We start from the raw sequence: 21431 nt of genomic DNA, 5'->3' as shown, positions 1-21431 counted from the left end.
TAAAAATGCACATTTAACGATGACACAGTGTGCTGTAACTGAAAGAAGCCTGGCAGACAGGCAGGGGGGCTTGGGGCTAATCCCAGCTGTGTTCCAGTCTAGCCCTGTGGTCCTGTGCAAGTCACTGAACATTCTGGTACTCAGTTTCCTTACTGGCAAAAGAGGAAACAAGACCATATGAGTATTACAGGTATTCTGAGTCCTACAGTTATCTGATTATGTGATTCTAGAATGTGGTTCTTTGGAAGCCTTAGGAGTCAGGAGCATGGGTTCCAGAGTTCAAATCCTGGGTCCCACATTAACTAGCTGTATGAAGTTGGACCAATTTATTAATGTCTTTAAGTTTATTATATGGAGAATAGGATAACAATCATGTCTATTTCTCAATCACTCTGATGAGCTAAAAACTCACCACACTGTCTTAAGTTACTTACATAAGAAATGTCCAGTAACTGTTAGTAGTGGTCACCATTACCCCAGCACTTCTGCTATTTAGAAGGGAACAGCACTCAATATAGAGCTCCAGGTGCTTCATTTATTGTAACACAGAATGCTTTATGTTCTGTATCAGTATTATGAAGACAACAAGCTTTAATTTCAGAGGCATTAATCAGGGCTAAATGCCTCTGAGATAGTCTGAAGTACATACCTGTCCCAGCTCATCTCTGAGGAGATAAAGGGCTCTAGGGGTGAAGGAAGGAAGAAAGGAGGAGGAATTTACAAAAGACACGGGTCAATCTGAGTCTCAACACCATCACCCTCTTCCTTAGGTTATCACAAGGAGCTGCTAAACAGATCAAAAGGCACTGAAGGATGGAGTGACAGGACACATGACCTGCCCAAGCCTTGCCTGCACATCACATAAGCAGTCCTAAGGATGTGAAGTATAATTATGCCGCCAGTTGAATGGATTGAAGCTCCTACACATACACTGTTGGTTTCAGATTCTCTACCCTACAACATCAGAAAAGAATCTATTTTTGGTGAGATAACAAATGTGCTATGTTATTCTAGAATAAAGAGATCTGTTTACTTACAATTTTAAGTGATAAGCGTTCTGCTTCTATTTTATAGTAGACAATCTAAAGCTAAAAGATGTAAATCCAAACAGTGTCGGGTGTTGAAACATCTACTCCCAGCTTCCTTTCACATCCCCTTCTGCAGGGAGTCTTCCCCACTGTTCATCCCTGGTCTCCTGCAGTGCATCTGTTTCAGCCTGTGCTTCTTTATACAGAGTCCTAGCAAGTAATCCTAGCAAGTGCAATACCTGGGGACTAACTCACCTCTGCTTCCTCAGCTAGTACTGGCCAAGGTGACCAGTCCACTTCTGGAACTCAGCAGTACCCCCATAACTTTCTAATCATGTTACCCAAATGCATGTTCCTTGTCCTGAGCTCTACAAACCTGTAATTCAGGCATAGGGAGGCAAATGACACACTATCTTCCTGTTGGGTACGAAGCGGGTTTTTGCATGGATTTCACCGCAGAGGTGTGTCCAGACCTGTTCCACCTTCTCGCTGCTAGAAACCTGGTCCCAGAGACAGGGAGTGGTAGCTTATGCATAAGTTGCTGTCTTTCTCTGGTCTTAGACATATGGCAGGCACTTTCAGTGAAAAAATTCCGAGGCAGTGAATTCTGGTTGTCTGTAGCCTACTGAATTTTATTCCTCCTTATTTATTTTCTTAGTTCATGAAACTAAAGTAGAGACACTTTGCCAGTTTGTTAATCTGAACGCAACTGTGTAAAGACTCTATCTAAAACCAGTTACTAGACTATTCTGTTTCTTTGGTCCTGTACTCCTGGAAGAGGCCCCAGTGGTTACCCATGTATTTATGTGGCCAGACAACCCTAACCCTTCAGGGAAAGGCAGAGAAAGAGCTCCAATTAAAGGAGTAGATTTGGAAAGTAGAGAAAGGAGAAAATAATTCTGCCTTCAAGAAAGAACCTCATTTACTGCTTTTCAGCAAATTGTTCAAGAATAGGATATACCTGCTGTGCGCAAAATGGGAAAAAAACTGACTTTCAAGGGCTCGTGTGAGCAGAACAAGGAAGGAGGGCTATCGCAGCTCTGAGACCATCCCATATTGCTTCCAATGATGGTGCCAGGAAACTCCAGCTGTGCACACTCGAGCAGGTAGGAGTGCGCTGGAGTCACGCTGTAAAAGCGCTCGGGCTGTGATGCATCAGTCCCAGGTGCACCTATTCATCTGCTACACATGCAGGCTCCCCGCCCTTTGAAGCGCTTTTCAGATACAAAGGCAGATGACCACCTGTATGTACCCCGAAGACTGTGGCAGACAAAGTTAGAGGTGACAGAGTGACACAACAAAGGCCCCAAACCCAGGCCAGTAAAATAGCAAAGAGACAAGAAGTCTAGGCACAGGTGCAAGTGAGCGTTTTCCAGGGTCATCCAATTGTGGGAAAGCAGCAAGAGTGTCCATTGAAGGCAAGCAACAGGGCTCCACAAGGGTGACCATGGAGGGAGGTGCCCAGACACAGGCGTCTCCACAGGCTCAGCTAGAGAATGTTAAAGAGCTGATCTGCACGCAGCTCGCAGTTACCTGGGGGAGCCGGGAGAGCGTGCTCAGAGCAGCACTTGTTATTCAGACCTGCAAATTTGCTTTGATCCTGTAATATCCTGCCACTGTGGCAGCATGAGAGATGGCTGACACAAAAGTGTCAGATGACTTATAACACATAAAGAGTTGTCTCTGAAGCCTGATTTGTATTTCATCGATATTTGAGTAAAAATGACTTTTGCTTTTTTTTTTTTTTTTTTAAAGGGACATAATGGATTAGGCTGAATTACCAAGTATTTAATACAAAAGGATTAATTGGGTAGGCTAAATGTAGATACATTGCTGTCATTTCAAACAAGTGTAGTGACTTTCACTGACATCCTTAGTGAATATATTATACATACTTGTATGGTTTCAGATTCAAGACTCTTCTTCCAATGTAGAAGAAATCAACAGAAGGAGGGCAGTACACAGAAATTCACCTCGTATGAACTCAGTTATTTTGCACCAGCTTACATGTTCCTCTGTAATTATTCTTCCATCTCTCCCAAAACAGTCACTGATACTTCCTCTGTGTCCAGTCTTTCGGGGTTCGGCTCATGGAAGCCTGTGGTCTGGCAGGGAGGGCAACATGGCAGCTGAAGGTGTATTGTTCCTTCTTGTATACAACCTTATGCAATACCTCTGTATTGGGCTGTATATGTCTTGAAAGATCCTCTCTTTTATTCTCTGGCTTTTGCCTAAAGCAGGCTGAGAGGTCTCCTGACACCTGCGCAGTCACTGGCTGCACACATACCAGGAACAGAACCAGCAAGAGAGAGGAACAGACTCCAAGGGGTTAAAGTTTCTAATCCCGGCAACAGCAGAGACACAGGAGGTGTGAGAAACAGATAGGAGGATGATCCTGTCTCCCCCACAGAAAATTCATCCATTCATGGTGACAACTCACCTGAATTCAGAACAAGAGGGACCATGGTCTGCGCTCAAGACAAACAGTGGCTTGCTGCTCCCAGCAAAGCAAAGAACATTTCCGAAATGGAGATAGGGATGTGTGTGTGTGCATGTCCATGTGTATGTGTATGCATGTGTGTGTGTGTGCATGTGTGTCTGTATGCATGTGTGTGTGTGTGTGTGACATGCACACACATTTGGGAAGAACCTCTGATCAGATATGGGGAATGTGAAAACTGTAAAAGAGATCTAGTCTGGCTACTCATGCAGGCAAATGTGTGTGTGTGGGGGGAATAGCTAGCCTTAAATAAAAATCTGTGTGTGTAAATATGTTGTGTATATATTTATTTGCAGGAATACTATCAGAATAAAGTTTACAGAGGTTGGGGTTGGCATATGATATGAAGTTTTATATAAGAAACCTCATGAAATTATAAAATGCAGGACTTAGTATTTAATTTAAAATACTGAATAAGCCTTCAATAAGATTGGAGAAAAAAGTTATATGGTTTTCTCCTTGCTTTAGTCTGAGAGTATGTGTTTTCTTTTAGTCTCATATTTTTCAAAATCATTACCCAGTTTGTAGTCAATTAAGTGTTTCCTGGTTAAATGGAGTTGTTTTATAATTATATATGTTTTTGCATCTTCTTTATACCACAGTTTACCTTTAATTAAATAGATTTGCTGCCCAAATTGAATTGACGGATGTGAAACGATGATTAGCTATCAATTAAACACTTGGAGTAAAATAACCCTTTCTGTCCATATGGAGACCTTCCAGAGGTAACAGTCACACTTGCGATTATACAGAACGCAATGGGGCATGTGTAGACAACTTCAGTCATCACCGTGAGAGTCCTCCAAAGAAGCCACATTCTCTCCAAGGACTCCCTCCCTACTGCAGGCAGCTGATCACTGGGTAAAAACTCGGAAATGTGCTCGCCGGGTGCAACTGATTGTGCCAGTTGATAAATCAGGGGCATTGCTATAAGTAATTTTGTATTTCTTCAAAAATCTTAGTTTACTGTAGTCAGATTATTTTCAAAAGAAGGTCTATAAATTAGAGAAGTGACTGAGATGGATCCCTGACAGAATTCGTCTCACTGGTACCTAATCACATGGCAACATTCTGTTTAGATCCTCTACACAATTCGTGCGAAACAGTGCAGAGGACATGGGAGCGGAGGGCTCTCTCCTAAGGGAGTGACAGTCCTCATGTTTTTGTCCTGAATCATTCCCCTTTAACAATCCACACTCAATCGTTTTCTGCTGTTGGTGGTATTCAGAGTGTGTAGGAAGCATCAAGGGCTCTGGAAGCATGTGGATTAAACCGGATCTGGACTGCAGATGCTTTTGTTATTCAAATGGATCCCTTCACCAAAATGTAAACAGCAAACAGGAAAATATCCTTCATATAAACATGGACTTTTAGAGTTCATATGGATAGTTCCCTTCATTCCACGGTTGCAAGAAGTGACGCATGGGTAAGAATGGGTTGGTTTTCAGTTCACCTAGAAATGCTCACAACACCCTATTCTCCTTGGAGTCACATTCCCCTACTGCTAGTACCTGGAGGATTTGGGCTATTGGCTGTCCTGGGATTCCACCTACCTACATCCTGTAGCTGCCAACCGGAGTCTCACTTATATCTGCCCATCCTTACCTTCTCTCCAGAGAAGAGGTCACTCCCATTCCAGGCGAACCCCTTTGCCTGTGTCCTTGATGCATCCCTAAAATAGCTACTTCCCTTTTCCTCCAGCGTCTCAGCCCATGGCCTTGCTCCTTACTACACAGGGAAAACCAGTGTTACCAGGAGAGGGTGCCATCCTGAGTGTGTTTCTGTTTGGTTCAATTTATTTAAGTGTGTCCACGCCTGTCTCTGCTCTGCAGGCTCAGAGGAAAAGATGTCATCCTTTGTAAGGCTGAATGGAAGACCTGTGCTCAGGTCCCTTCCCTCCTGGCTCCCTGGCAAACACTCTGTCCACTTCTCAAGATGTCCAGTCTCTCCCTCTCTTCTGATTCTTTTCCTTAACACATAACTACTGTCAAGGGTCTTTCACCTTGTAAATACCCTTTGATCAGAAATGCTCCTCTGTTTACAGCTGCACTCCTCTCTTTTCCCTGCAGAGCTAAGCTTCTGACAAGTCGACACTCAGTCTGTGCATCCATCCTCATTTCCTACTCCTACACTGCAGGCTGGTTTGAGTGCTTGCCATTTGTAATGAACGCATCATTTGGTCTGTCAACATCCATTTCATCCATTCATCCTTCCTAATGGATCCTTGACTTCCTTTTGGGGAATTACTTCTTCCCTATGGGGTGGCTTGTCAATTAGAGGCCCTGGACAGCGAGGGATAAGCACATGAACCAACCTTTGGGAGTTGGAGGTTCTATCCTTGTTATTAGAATCCTGAGCACAGTGACAAAGAGACCAGAGAGCTCACTGTCTTATAGCATCAGCGCCTTGACTAGACTGTGGCTGAGAGACTCACCTGGCTCACTAGCCTTCCGGAGCTGTTACCTTCTTTCCTATTTTTTGCAAGCCTTACTCTTCACATCAACATTTTGAGCTTCTGATATTCTTTTCCCTTTTCCTGGCTAATTTTCCTGAAATTAGCCAGAGTTGATTTCTGTTGCATGCTATCAAAGAATTCTGATAGGCCATCACTCTGAAAACACTCAGGCAAAAGGTTGCCAGTAACCTTTTCCTTGTTAAGTCAGATGGTGATTGTTCTGCCTTTGGATGACCCACTCTGTCTCTGCAGCATCTCCAGTGTGGCCCTTTCCCCTTGTCACTTCCACACCCAAATCCTTTGGGGCTATTGTTCATGAGCTGAAGCCCAGTTCCTGATGTGGTATATCCATGACAAGGGCCTCAGTTCTCCCTGTAATCCCCATCCCCCATCTCCCCTGGTTCACACTGAATCCCTGCAGCTTCCCTCCAGGGTCCTGTGGTTGCCTCTGTCTGGAACACCTTCCTTCCCTCCTTTGCCAACTAATTTCCATTTGCTCTCCCACCTCCTGCACTCAGCACCATGGACCCCTTGGGTCTCAGAAGCATTTACTGACAAATCCTTCCAACCTCAACTCCACGGCTAGATGAGGTGCCTCTTTCACGAACTTCCACAGCACGCTGTGAAACCTTTATCATGGAATTTCTCCCTTTGCTTGATGCCCCCTCCCTGTGTACAGGGACTCGCTTAATTTATCTTAGCACCCCTGGCTTTCTGTGACTCCACATTGAGTGGTGTGAATGCAGCGTATGCTTGTGAACTGAAGGCATCCCCTTCCATCTTGTCTGTGAATTTCCTCTGTCACTTTTCCCCTTTATTTTCTTGTACCTTTAGTTTGAGATTCCAATTACATCTTCTTTTCAGACTCCCAGTTACTCTTATGTCTACTCTATCACTAAACACACACACGCTCCCAACCATTATAGTCACTGTCTAGACCCTGTTCCCTTCTAGGTGCTGCTTCATCTCTCTCCTGTGACTCGCTGCTCCAAGAACGAGCTACAGTTGCGTCTTTGCTGCACACTTAGCCACTGTTCTACTGCTGCTGGATTCCTGGTTCTATCACCCCATGGAAACTTGGTACACACCAAAGACCTCTCCAGTGCTAATGGGGGGCACTGTGGAATGGGGGAGAGAGCATGGGCTTTGGAACTGGAGAGACCAAAGTTTCATTTCTAGCTCTATGCCCTTGGCCAAATTATTTAACCACACCAAGCCTTACTTACTTAATTCAAAAATAGGAATCTTTAAATGTACTCAGAGGGTAGCTGTGATATGAGCAATAGGGCTTGTGAAACATTTAGCAGGATGCCTGACTCAGTACATTCTTTCTCTCTACCTTGCTCTCTGATTCCTGTTTACCTGGCCTTTCTGTAGCTCATGACCTGGTCACTATCCCCTTCCTGTTGAAATGCTGTCTTCTCTTCGTTCTCATGATCCAAGTCTCTTTGTTCATGCCCTAGTCCTCCTGCTTTCTTTTTCCAGACTGCATCCCAGCTGTTCTTCCCGAATGCCTACAGAAACAGATACTCTCTAGTGATCTGTTGTGAGTCCTCCTCTTTTCTCTGTCCACTTTCTCCCAAGAACGCTGTTCTGTTACAGTGGTTATCACTTTGCATTATACTTTTTTTAAGACAGAGTCTCGCTCTGTCGCCCAGGCTGGAGTGCAATGGTGCGATCTAGGCTCACTGCAACCTCCACCTCTCAGGTTCAAGTGATTCTCCTACTTCAGCCTCCCGAGTAGCTGGAATGATAGGCACCTGCCACCATGCCCAGCTAATTTTTTGTATTTTTAGTAGAGATGGGGTTTCACCGTGTTGGCCAGGCTGGCCTCAAACTTCTGACCTCAGGCAATCCACCTGCCTCGGCCTCCCAAAGCGCTGGGATTACAGGCGTGAGCCGCCATGCCTGGCCACATTATACTTTTTGGTTTTTGTTTGGCTTTTTGTCCCATAGTTTGTGCCATGTCTTTTCATCTTGATATGCCAGTGCAGCCCAAAGCCTAACACACAGTAGATGCTGGTGAATAAAGGAGGACGCTAACATTTCATAGTTTGTTTCTGTGTCTTCAGCTCACATCTCTCTCTCTCTCGAGCTTTCTGGAAAGCACCACATTATTGCTCATTCAGCTTCTTAAACTCAGCATGTCCAAGATGAATGACATTGCCTCTCCTTACAACTACTTGTATTTGGGGGTGTGTGGGGGTGGGGTGGAAAGAGATACCCATTCTTGGTTAATACCCTTTAGAGCAACCCAAGTCACAGTGGTAGAAACCCTGGTTCATTCTCAAGTTCTCCTCTTTCCTTATCAGCACCACCTACCCACCATAACACCCAAACTGTATACTCCTCATAAATTCCCAGCACCTCTGCCCAAACTCAAGCCCACATCATCTTTCACGTAGAGCCTTGCTCTAACCTCCTAACGTGTCTCCATGCTCTTCCACAGCCTTTCTCAGCCTTTCCTTAATGCTCACCAAGATTGTTTTTCAATACCAATTAGAACACGATTTACCCCCTCAATGCCTTCCATTAAAGTGCACACACACAGAGCCCACTTTCTACCTCTCCTTCCTTCCTAGAAGCGCATTTCCAACCCTCATCAACAAGCCCACAGTTAGCTTCCCGGCCTCACAGTTCTTCCCTCAGCAGCTGCATCAGGCAGGACACTCGCTCTTTCTCCAACATGCCATTTCCTCCCTTTCTGCGCTTTCCGTTCCTTATGCTGCTGAAGTGGTTACTGTCTCACTCCTGCCATTTAAAATGCTTCCTGGCAAAGACATGGAATCAACCCAGGTGTCCATCAATGGTAGGCTGGATAAAGAAAATGTGGTATATACACACCATGGAATACTACATAGCCATAAAAAACGAAATCGGGCCTGGCGCGGTGGCTCACGCCTGTAATCCCAGCACTTTGGGAGGCCGGGGCGGTTGGATCACAAGGTCAGGAGTTCAAGACCAGCCTGGCCAAGATGGTGAAACCTCGTCTCCATTAAAAATACAAAAAATTAACCGGGCATAATGGTGGGTGCCTGTAATCCCAGCTACTTGGGAGGCTAAGGCAGAGAACTGCTTGAACCCGGGAGGCGGAGGTTGCAGCCAAGATCACACCACTGCACTCCAGCCTGGGTGACAGAGCGAGACTCCATCTCAAAAAACAAAAAACAAAAAAGAAAGAAAGAAAGAAAAAGAATGAAATCATGTCTTTTGGTGCAACATGGGTACAGCTGGAGGCCATTATCCTAAGTGAATTAACTCAGAAACAAAACCAAATACCCTATGTTCTCACTTGTAAGTGGGAGCTAAACGTTGGGTATACATGGCACAAAGATGGGAATAAACATTGGGGAATATAAAAGGGAGGAGAGAGGAAGGAGGGCACGGTTTGAAAAACTGCCTACTGGGGACTATGATCACTGTTTGGTTGATGGGATCATTAGAAGCCCTAACCCCAGCACCACTAAATATACCCATTTAACAAACCTGCCCATGTGCCCCCTAAATCTAAAATAAAGACAAAATAAAATCCTTCCTCCTACTAAGGTCCAGCTCTTTACCACGTGCTCCGAGAAGTCCTAGATTCCCACAGGCAGAATGAGTCCCTTCGTTGGTACTATCACACTCTGAACACGTCTCACAGTTCATTGCTGATACACGGTTCTCAATGACCACAGGTGATAAGATTCTTTGAGGACAAGTGAATTATAACTATCTTTGGATTCTTAGTGTCATAGATACAGTAAGTACAGCACTAAATGTTGGATTAAATTGTGCTGAGAAGGGATTAACAAGCCTATCTTTGGGCTAATTTGTGAACATGACAAATCGAGCTCTTTGGCTGAACTTTTTACAGAGGGGACTGAGGTTTTCAGGCAGAGAAAACCTCCAGCTTCCCCAGGGCAGCCAGGGAACCATCCTTCCTGGAGGAGCTGGTGTCGAGGAGTCTGTAGAAGGCCTTTCTCCTGCTGCTGATAGCTCAGTACTCGTTAGCGCCTCCTTTCTTGGCTGATGTGCTGGGGGTGGTGGCGTGAAGCCTGGCAGTGAATTCCCTGGATGGGAATCATCACAGGCTACACTGCCGGTTTCCTCTTTGACTCCTAGTTTTGTGTTAAAGTTACGACAATTCTAGTTTAGGAATTGCTGATATTTCCAGCAGAAACAGATAACTCATGACTACAGAATTGACGGAATTCAAGGAAAGGTGCAAACTCCACCATCTCTGACAACAGAGAGGCCGTCCCTGCGGCCAGATTTAGGGAAAGGGTTGTTGAGCAACTGCTTCTACTGCGCCTACCTGGAAGGACCCACAGCCTGGCAGCTGTGCACAGGAATGGCTGAGAAGGTGAGAGTGCAGAAGCGGAAACAGGCACAAAAGATGTTCAATTTATTTTGTAATCCTTACAGTAATTTCATGGCACAGGAGGGTGTGTATTAGTGCATGATTCCCTGTACTTAACAGATGAGGAATCTGGGGCTCCGAGATGTTGCAATGGGCATGGGAAGAGCCAAGGTCTGAACCAAGGCCTTCTGATTCTCTGACTTACTATAAATGAGGAAGGGCTACAACTTATACTAAAGGACAGAATATGGCAAGTGACATACAGAGAGGATGCTGATGATGGAGATAAAAGAGCCAGTTGAATAATCAGGTCAGGTTTGCTTCTTAGAAATGGTGGAATTTTCAATTAGTATTAAAAGAATGGCCCTGGTTAAGCAGGCAGAGGGAGGAAGGCAAGGAGGTGCTGTCCCTGCACTGTCCCAGACAAAAGCCATTAGTCACATGTGGACATTTCAATTTAAATTAATACAAATGAAATAAACCTCAGAAGTCAATTGCTCAGTCACAATAACCACACTGGAAATACTCAGTAGACCCCTGCGACTAGAGGCTCTGCAGGGACTGTGCAGACCTAGAGCATTCCAAACTGGCAGGGGTTTTCCAGGAGAGCTCCACTGTGCACAGGCCAGATAGCACCAAAGGCACAAGGAATGCAGTGCTGGGCGTGTGTGGCAAATGGCAAATACTTTGTCTGCCTGGCATTTCCAACACTTGTAAGAGAATGCTGGGAAGCAAGCTTGGGTGCTGTAGACTAGAGCCACACTGTGAAGGCACAGAATAGAGGGATCCTGAGGTTTGGGATTTGTTCTGGATTCGACAGGAATCACTGAAGGATTTGGAACAGATGAGTGGTGTGTCAGGAGCTAATGTTTATAAAAATTAACGCAGCACTGACACACAGAATGCATAGAAGACAGTGTTGTCTAAAAGACCACCAGGATTGCTGGACAGTAGGAGGGAGAGCTTTATTGGGGTTATCAGTTTGCAAGCTGGGAAGAGTCTCTAGGATGGACTGAAGGTGCTGTCTCTTTAGAACAAAGGACAGGTTGGGTTTTATACCTCACCAGGTCTGTATCACACACACGAGTCATACATATCAGCAGGTTTGGGGGAAAAGCTATACATATTTATAAGGGGAGCTGAGCACATGTGCAATAGGTAAACATACATCCCATGTTCACTTTGGGGTGGGATTTTTACTGTGAAAAGGAAATGGCATTTGGCTCTTTACATCAAAAGGTCAGCTATGGGACACAAAGACAGTCTGTGTGCAGCCTCTATGAGCTGCCAAAACGGGCTGGAGGTCTGCAGCTGCTTATCAGGAAAGAGTGTTTGCAAGGCTGGTCCTCTGTCCAGTCAGAGTTGCAGTGGTCTGGGTTGTGACTCACAGCTATAGCTCCCATCGGTAGGGAGTTTGGCCATAGGAACTTAGAGGATTTGCCATGACAGGCCCTGAACCGTCAACCTGTAGGTAACTCTGTTTCCTTAACCTTTCCGTCTTAGTTGGTAATGGGGCATCCATTTTTGTCTCTGAGACCGCAACAGCACAAGGTGATCAGTGTGGACGCTGGGGTGACCAGTGTGGACGCTGCTGCCGGGACTGATATGAAAGACTGTGAGTTCCCAAGTTGCAGTGGAGGTACCATGGAAACAGGAGGTAGGTGTGCTGTTCACACGGTGTTTTTATGGCTTGACATTGGATTGGGCTGAGTACAAAATGAGGTTTGTTTGTAAGCCTGAATGATAAGAAGAGGTATTGGGGACCAGAAGTCTGAAGATGAATGGACAAGCCTAGTTTCTGAGGTGCTTGTTTTGTGCCAGTTGCGGGACACAGAGGTAGAGATGGCCAATGAGCAGTTAAATGCCCAGGTGTAATGTGCAGGAGGGAGGTAAGGCTTATGTCAGCTTCATCCCTATGACAGCTTCATCCCTACGACAGGTGAAAGGATGACAGATCGAGGTGAGGAGTGTTTGCTGAATGAGCATAAACTATTCAAAGGCTAAGATTGTAAATACACAGGTCACAAAATATCAATCTTAAATACCAGTTTATGAAAAAGGATCTATGAAAGTAACAGTGAGCGCTCAAGACGGAAAACTGTCAGCAATGTCTATAAAACAATTTTCCTCTTCCCTTTCTTATGAGTTTGATGTCTTGGAACAACTCGAGATTTGGTAGTAAAAACAATTGCTAATATTTTTATTCTTGTAATTAACCAGTATTTCCACACTTTTTATAAAAGGGCAACCTTGCCTCTCTCTTGCTTCCTCATTGATCCTGGGTCTGGTGGCTGTTGCAGAAAAGAAGATGTTTTTTCTTGGCTGTGAGAGGAGCACCTGGAATCTTAATACACCTTCCTTGTATGTGAATTAGAAAGTTGTTCGTTCTGACGTCTAGTGTTCATTGTAAACTTTTCTTTTCATGACTCTTTCAGTGACAAGTACTGTGATAGGAGTTTTAGGGCAGGCTCCAATAGCCAAGAATCCACATAGGTGGTTTCTTCCCATCCCCTACTGTGACAGAGGTCCATAGCTCTGGTCCCCACTTCTCAGCTCCAAAACATTTTATTTTCTGTTATCAGAACTATTCAGAGTGACTCAACAATAATTTCCTAAATGACTGTGAGACCTCATTTGGATTTTTAATAAACAGTCACATTCTAATGAGGTCTTCATAAAACTGACTAAATATGTTTAGAAATCATTAGCTTAAATTACCGGTGCAAAAGTCTCCTTTGGGAGTCCTGCAGATTTGGTTATAAGACTTCTGGCAGATGGTGTAGCTCAACACCGCAACACAGTTTTTGAATCTCCACACAAACGGTCTAAATGGGAATGCCTGGGAAACAGGCGACTGGATTAAAAAACTAAATGTCCCTCAGGTGGGTTCATTAAAGAGGGAAAATAATCACAACACGTTCCAGCACCATTTCAATGCCAGGTGTGCAGCCGGCGGCAGGTGCCAGGAAAACCGACAAGGGTCCCTTCCCAGAACATGCGGGCTAAAAGGGGAGGCACGGTGGTGACAAGGAAGTCTTAGATAATGACAGGTCCTGGCAGATGTACCGGGGACCCTGCTGGAGGGAAGTGCAGCATCTGTGTCTTCTGCACCAGGTGCTGCGACAGGAAAGGTCTCCTGGTGGCTCCAACACCAGCAATTAGGGCCGCCTAATGCAGAGCGCTTCAGGGCAAAATGGGGGGAAGCAGGTCCCCAGCTCTGCCTTAATGAATCGGCAGCAAGTCTGAGTAAACAAACACACATCCGCCTAGCTCATGCTTAATGCATGAAGGACGCACCATGTGTGGTACACATGTTAAGTAGGTAGCTACTGCCCTTAAAAATCATGTCATTTTGATTTCTTGGGTGGTTTCTTGTTGTTGTTTTGAAGCATGGAAAATGGAGGAGCTATCTGTAAACAAAAGTGCAGGATTAACAATGGGAAACAGCCTGGAACAAGGAGAGTGCTTTTCCCACGAGGGAACATGACCTCTTGTCAAAACCCCCAAATCATGCCAGACATTTCAAGGACAGATGCCATAATTTCATTACTAATTGAAGTCAGGCCCATCCAAGGGGATGATGGCAACGAGGTGGGGCCTCTTCAGAGCTTACCCATGTCCCCACAAACATGGTAAGGATTTGGAAGAATTGTTTTTTTTTTTTTTTTTTTTTTTAATAAGCTTACCAGACCTAAAATGGTTGAGTTACTTTAAATCTACGGATTTAGATTTATGGGTAAACCAGAAACCTAGTTACCACCACCCACCTCAGCCACACCTTATTGGAAACAAAATTTCGATGGTTATTTGTCAGAAGGAATAGTTGCTGTCATAAAAATCACCAGTGACTACCCTGGACGTGACGGGTCCAGGTGCCTGATAGAAGGAACAGTGACCACCACTGCATATCATTTTCATTCCTTTTCTAAACCCAGGTCGCTCTGAATGAAACCTGGCTCCCTGCAAATGTGCCATGTCTGAGACACAGTGGGCTTTAGCGTGTAATTATTATTTTTTGCTGCAGTAATTTTACAGCACAATCTTCTTTTGACTTTTCAACCAAAGACTATGCTGTCCTCATCTTTTCTTAAAGTAAAAGGCTGTATCATACGAAATCAGCTTAACCTCTTAAGCCACTGAGTCCAGACACAGTGGTGTGCTTTGTAATTTCAATTAAGCAAAAAATAGATGTGCCTTTATTTTTAAAAATCCAGTAATAGTTGTTATTTAGCAATTATCTACTTTTCAAAATAATTTACTTAGGACTGTCTTGTAAGTGAGCTCCAGTGCAAATATTGAACGTGTGCATGGGTGCACAGCTTTCTGGGATGCTGCGTTTGTGAAGGGAAGGCACCCGAGAGTGGGATCCAGGCACCTCTTTCTCCCCATCACACGTGGGCGGTCAGCAAGGATGTGTGAAGTGAATGAAGGAGTCAGATGGGAGTATACCTCTCAGGGGAAGAAACACAAGCACGTGAAAGTGGATGAAATGTTTAGGCTATATGAGGTGGCTCTGGGGTGCTCCGTGACACTATGGTGAGGTACTCTGTTTATTCACCTTGCTAGGCATTTGCTCAGGGCCCTGGGCCTGGAAGGAGAGGCCACTGAGCAACGCCGTCTCTTCCCTTCAAGGAACTTGCTTTCTGGTGGAGCTGGCCGTTTTTCCCCCAATAGTCATTAATGTTTTCATAGTAAAAGTAGGTAGATTTGGTGTGCAGAAGAAAAAGGGTCTTTTTCTTCAGTCTTAGGTTTGTTGGTGGAAACCTAAGGTTACACTAACAGCTGTATTATTGAGTCCCTGAAATGGGCAGGAACTTCTGTAACATATGGAAACTCACTGAATCTTTACAAGAACCCCATTAAGCAGACTGTTATGGACTGAATATCTGTGTACCCCCAAAACTCATATGGTGAAGCCCTAACCCCCAAGTGTGACTGTATTTGGAGATGGGCCTCCAAGGAAATAATGATGGCTAAATGAGGTCATTAAGGTGGGGCCCTCACTCAATAGGATTCACGTCCTTATAAGAAGAGACACCACGGAGCTTGTGCTCTCTCTGACATGTGAAGTTGCAGTGAGAAGGTGGCCACATGAAAGCCAGGAGGGTCCGCACCGGAAGCAGCATCCTGCCAGACCCGGACTGGGACTTTCCAGCCTCCAGAACAGGAAGATAGTACATGTCTCTTGTGTAAGCCTCCCAGCTTGTGGTATTTGGTTATGGCAGCAAAAGAAGATGTTTTTTCTTGGCTGTGAGAGGAGCACCTGGAATCTTAATACACCTTCCTTGTATGTGAATTAGAAAGTTGTTCGTTCTGATGTCTAGTGTTCATTGTAAACTTTTCCTTTCATGACTCTTTCAGTGACAAGTACTGTGAAAGGAATTTTAGGGCAGGCTCCAATAGCCAAGAATCCACATAGGTGGTTTCTTCCCATCCCCTACTGTGACAGAGGTCCATAGCTCTGGTCCCCACTTCTCAGCTCCAAAACTGTGTGGACACACAGTACTGCTAGTTTCCTCTTTCCAGAGAAAGGTCCGTGGAAGGAGAGGCCCAGCACCCTCTTCCAGGCCGGGCTGGTGGCCCTCCCTGCCTCAGCAGCCTCCTGGCCAACTCACCTGCACTCCCATGCTGGCACTTGGCAGAGACATCAGTGAAAGAAAGAAAAGTTTTTATACTTTTAGTACATAAAATATTGCTCTGGAAGTGTTTAAACTTCGCATAGTAGCCCCATAGCACCTCCCCGCCTTTGTCTGGTCGCTTACTATATCTTTTGTCGTACAGAGGATTTTACGTAAATCTTACTATCATACATTTTCCTATCCTATTCCTTAATATGGTGGGCTTTTGGTGTCTTACATCTGGCCTGTTTTGACCTACTGATATATTCATCTCTTCCTATCTATGTGTGGCACCTATAATTTTACCTTTTCCTGTAGTCTTGTCTGGTTTTGATATTGAGGTTATACTAGCCTCTTAAAATGAAATAGGGGAAGAAGCTTTCTTTCCTCTTAAAATGAAATGGGGGAACAACCTTTCTTTTCTGTTCTCTTAGGTTAATTTTTATAAAATGTATATAATTTATGTATTTTTATGTATTTATAAAATGTTACATATTTTTAAAATGTACAACATTTGAATTATCTGTTCCTTGAATATTTAGTACCTATAAATACACTGGCACATTTCCATGGCTCAATTTTTAACCAGAATTAGAGTTTAAGATAATTATAATCTATTCAGAATTTCTGTTTCTTTTTGAGTCAATTTTTGGAAAGTCATATTTTTCTAGAAAATTACCTAATTCATCAAATATATTGTTATTCATATTATTCTATTGCAGTAAAAAAAAAATCTGCTATTGGCTATATGGGGTTTTTCTCTATTTATTTCTGATCTGTTGCCAGAGGTGAATGTTATTAACCTTTTCACAAAACCAGCTTTTTATTTTGTTGAACTTTATTACTGCTTCTGTGCTTTTTAAGTTAATAAATTTCTACTCATGTTTATTATTTCCTTTTGTTTTCCTTTGGTTTTGCTCTGTTCTTCATCTGTCTTCTTGAATTAGATGCTTAGTTGGTATTTCTTCTTTTCTAATCCCAACATTTAAAACCATGTATTTCCTTACCTGGCACCACGTTATTTGCATCTGACAACTCTGATACTACAATGATAACTTTATGATTCACGGTTCTAATTATTTTCTGATTTTATTAGGTGTTTACTTTGACCCTGGAGTCGGTGGAAGTGCTTCACCCCCACAGATCCTACCTAAGTGAAGATGGTGTAACTTCCTTGTCAATTCCCTGGGCTGGCTGGTGCTCCTCTCCCTTCTCCCTCCTCCCTCTCCCTACCTCCACTTCTCCAGTTTGCCTTTCTCTGAGGGTCTGCTCTTTGTGGGTTTTGGTTCTGTGTGGCAGTTGACATGCAAATTCTTAGCATTGTACACGTCCACATTATTTCCTGCCCTCAGTGGGCTTTAAAACCCAGGATCCAAGATCACAAAGACTGACGCTGTCCACCCTCCCCCAAGACTCACACAAAACCCCCTGCCCAGCCTCCTAAGGGTGCATGCAAGCGCTACACACCCTAGGCTCTCTAGTCCTCACTTTATTTCTGGTCTGTAGTAGCTGTCTTTATTAAGGGGTGAGCTAAACATTTAAAATATATATATTTGCGTATGCATATAAACATATTAAAATGCATATTCATATTTTTATCTAGAATTTCTAGATGTTTATAGGAGGATTTTCAGGTTAATGTGCCATTTTTGCTAGAATTTTGTGTGTGTGTGTATATATCCTACTTATATTGTGTGTGTGTTTGTATATATATGTGTGTGTGTGTATATATATATATATACACTTACTGAATATTCTCATTATGAGAGAATTGTGATGTCTTTCTTCTTCCTGGTTTGTGCTTCCTGAAACCTGAGACTCTTAAGAGACAATCCCTTTATGGTTCCTATCCCACTGCTTCAATTCTAGGACAACTTCTAGGCTGCCTTTGCTGAGGGCAAATCTCATGATGCCACCTTCTCTTCAGTTAGCACAACCATGGAATTCAACCTACTGTAAATAAGGCAACTGCACGCTGTGTGTTTGCTCATTTTAAAATTTCACTTTGGAAATAATCCTAGAGCATACCACTACTGAAATTACAACTATGTAACAGCTTCCTGGTTAAATAAAAGTACTGCTCAGAGACAATTACTAAGGAGAAGGTAGTAGAAGACCTTCAGAAAGATGATGTTTTTCCATTCTACAGGTTTGGAAACTGAGACACAGGAAAGGCCAATTTAAGCAAGAGAAGATGCTGGAATTCTAATCTAAGGATTGAATCCAGAGCTGCACACTGTTTTTAGAGCCAATTTTCTTGAGTTTGGGAACGTAGTCATGTCTAATGCAGCACCCATTGAGTTTTGACACTCAACAATCAGCATTCATGCTTAGAGGTATTTTTGTGCACTCAATATAGCCCGATAACAACTGCTTTTAAATCTTGAGTGCCTTTCTGTCTGTTGCTATCGCAACAAATGAAAGCAATTCAAGCTATGTTTACTGATAATTTATAAGCAAGTGCAGCAAGCAATAGGAGGAGCTGCAGTAGTTAATGTTTTTGGGAGTACACATAATACTTCAAAAGCTTGCCTCATGCTTTACTTTCTGTTACCAACTAAGCAAGGAACAAAATGGCCTTTTGCAGCAGATGGTCCACTCACCCTTCCCACTTCCACAAGATTGGTCACCATGATGATGCTTGCAGTGTTTTCGTGCCACACCATCCTCCAGAAGTCATAGATGGTCTCCTGCATTGGCCCTGCAGCAAAACAGAACAGAAACTTTTTGTTGTTGTTGTAAGTTTCAATTGGAAAATTTCTGGTGCTTGCAAATACATCTATTAATACCCACATGCAGTTCCCTCACTTTTAGATGGACACAGGTCTCTAGTGTCAATGCAAAAAGATACTCTTTCTAAAACTGCACCTATAGAAATATCAAATTTTTCATTCATCGCTGAATTTTCTCATGTCATCAAATATCTGCATTTGAGCTCTTTTTACCCTTCTTAAACTACCACCTTCAAAGAAAGTTATTTCTCCATCATTTAGCTATTTATCTCCATAGTACTCAAGAGTGAAATTTTAAAAAATAGATAACATTACTCTTTCTGCTAACAATTGGCAGATATCCCAGGGAAGTGGTATATAGAATGAAACGAGCCTCTACAGGAGAAATGGCCTCTTCTTGTTTCTAATATTTTTCTTCTTCTGTGCTATCTGTCAGATTAATCCATTTTTTTTTTCTGCCTGACTTTCTAAAGTAAGAGAGAGAAGTTAAGAGTTTTAAGCAGTTGCGCTTCCTCTCACTGAACATAAAGATTCCGGGCAGAACATGAATAGCCATCTACTTCCTTAGCTCTTGGGATCTGAGCATTAAAAAGCTCTTTCCTATGGCTTGAAAAAAAATAAAAAAGGAAAAGTATATATTACAGAAGGCCAGTGCTACAGAAAGAATCGGGTACAGAAAGTTGGAATTTACAATTTCTTTTAACTCAGATTAAAAAAACCCCAAACTCGACTTTGTGCTCATGCATACTTGAGGGTATAAATGTAATAGTAGAAATCTTTATAAGACATATAGAAAGGCAAGGAAATGAGAGAAATGCAACTTCAAAGGCTTGGAGAGTCACACGGTATATGTGAAATCATACAAACGTTCAGGCACATCCAGGACCAGAACCCAATTGTACTAGGTATCTTGACATTTTAGATTGCCGGAGCTGGAGCTCAAATATTTGAATTTGAGATTTGCTTCTGCCTTTTAACTGGCTGTGTGATTTGGGGCAAGTTACTTAGCCTCTATGAGTTTCAATGTCTTCTTTCTTTATATACTGATCACAGTAACACCTCTCAAGGTTATTTTGAGGATTCTTGGAATTAATGTATACTTAGGCATTTTATAAATAACAAAGCAATAGAAAGAAAACAAGATGCATTTAAGGATGTTTATTAATAGCTGTCCTTTTGCTGCAGCCTGGACACTGAACAACAGTGACACACCCAAGGGGCCCTTCAGTCACTCCCTATCCTTCTTGACCAATTAGCAATTGGTTCTTGTGTAATTTTTCTTCTCCTTCCTCCCTGTCCAGGCCTCCTTCCTTTTCTTCCACAACACAAATTCCTATCATTTCTCCCTTGCTGCTTCTGACTACACTGTTACCCTCCCCAGAAAAGCTGACTTGGTCTCCTGATGTCTCTGCATCTAATCCCTTTGGGGAAGGGACCATGCACGCCACCTCCCACCAAGCTCCACCAGTCATTTTGGCCACGTCCCTTGGCATGTGCGTGCCATTCTCCTGATGTAGAGGCTGAAGATTTCAGTGACTTTAATCTAAGGTTACAGAGGGGACAAGTAAACATCGGATTCCATCAATCACTCCAGTTCTGGCTTGCAGAGAGGTACATTCATTGTGTACTTAACAGCTTGTTACTTATTCACAAGGGGGAGAAAAAGCACTGAGTCCATCTTTGAGCAAACAGCCCAATGTGACCCCTGAATCAAAGGGGGGCCTTCACTAGGCACACAGGCCTGTGCCACCTACTCAGAAGTTTCCAGAAATAGTTCTGATGACAGTGGCTCTAGTGGATGAATCAGAGGTCCCAGCATCATAGTAAAGCCACCTCCCTTGTTAGGGCCCAGCAGGGGTCTTCTCAGAGACACTCTAGGCAGGGGCCCCATTTTGCCACCAACATATTCCTCACTCCCCTCTTCTTGCCAGTCGACATCCTGGGATTGATTGGTGTAAGACCCCTCCTGGAGGAGAACTCAGCCTTCTCTGTTTGCTGCCGTTTTCTTAGCGCCCTAGGAAACGCCTGGCACACAGCAGGAACCCAGTGAATCAATGAATGGATGGTAAGTCTGTATGCATGTGTGTAAACCGTATTATGATGACAGTGTTATGTCAAACCCATACTAGGTATGTCAGATTAAGACATAATGTTTGTACGATTCCCTTTCTCAACCTACATTTCTAAGATAATCTGGAGAAGCTTGAAAACACAGCACCTTTCCTGCTTTTCAATTCATGGAAAGGCGACATCTTCTGCAAGGATTTCTTCAGAAGGAGCATGATTATCTCTGTCCTCAGAGCACAGCCTTGGAGCTCTGGAATTAAACCACTGCTCCCGGGCACTATACAGATCACTCCTCTCAGGTTCCCCACCCAAGGCTACGCTTCCAGCTTTGCTCAGTCCATCACCCTAGATAACCACAGTGCAATCCTAGCTTCCCAGTGACTGTTCTCTATGGGAGGCACTGGTTCTCAACTCTAGCTGCTTATTAAAATGACTGTGGAGATTTTTAAAAATTCTCATGTCCTAACTCAAGAGACTCTGACTGAACTGGGTTTGGGTGGGGGTTGGGTCTGGGTGTGTCTTCAGATCTCTCCCGATCTATAGCATCAAGGATATCGGCTCTGTCTTCCAATCTAACCATCAGGTGCTCTCCTATGGAGTTGTAACTGTGAAACGCCAAAGATTTGTTTGTTCTGAATTTCCTGACTAGCCTAACCTGGCCTGCAAGCTCTGTGAACCACGGAATCCTG

The 21431-nt window shown here is 43.6% G+C and overlaps 1 protein-coding gene across 12 annotated transcripts in view; it reads right to left on the bottom strand.

Moving 5' to 3' along the window:
- The window catches only part of PTPRM (protein tyrosine phosphatase receptor type M), an 834581-nt gene that overhangs the window by 45252 nt on the left and 767898 nt on the right, over nt 1-21431 (bottom strand). For all 12 annotated transcript variants that reach the window (XM_007974623.3, XM_073006465.1, XM_073006464.1 and 9 more), the window contains one exon: nt 18547-18644. In XM_007974623.3, the coding sequence (XP_007972814.1) occupies nt 18547-18644 (98 nt within the window). The remainder of the gene's footprint in view (nt 1-18546; nt 18645-21431) is intronic.

The sequence above is a fragment of the Chlorocebus sabaeus genome, chromosome 18, assembly GCF_047675955.1.
Source record: "Chlorocebus sabaeus isolate Y175 chromosome 18, mChlSab1.0.hap1, whole genome shotgun sequence".
Taxonomy (NCBI): Eukaryota; Metazoa; Chordata; class Mammalia; order Primates; family Cercopithecidae; genus Chlorocebus; species Chlorocebus sabaeus.
Note: the sequence above shows the minus strand (reverse complement) of the source record. Positions and strands in the feature narration are given on the sequence as shown.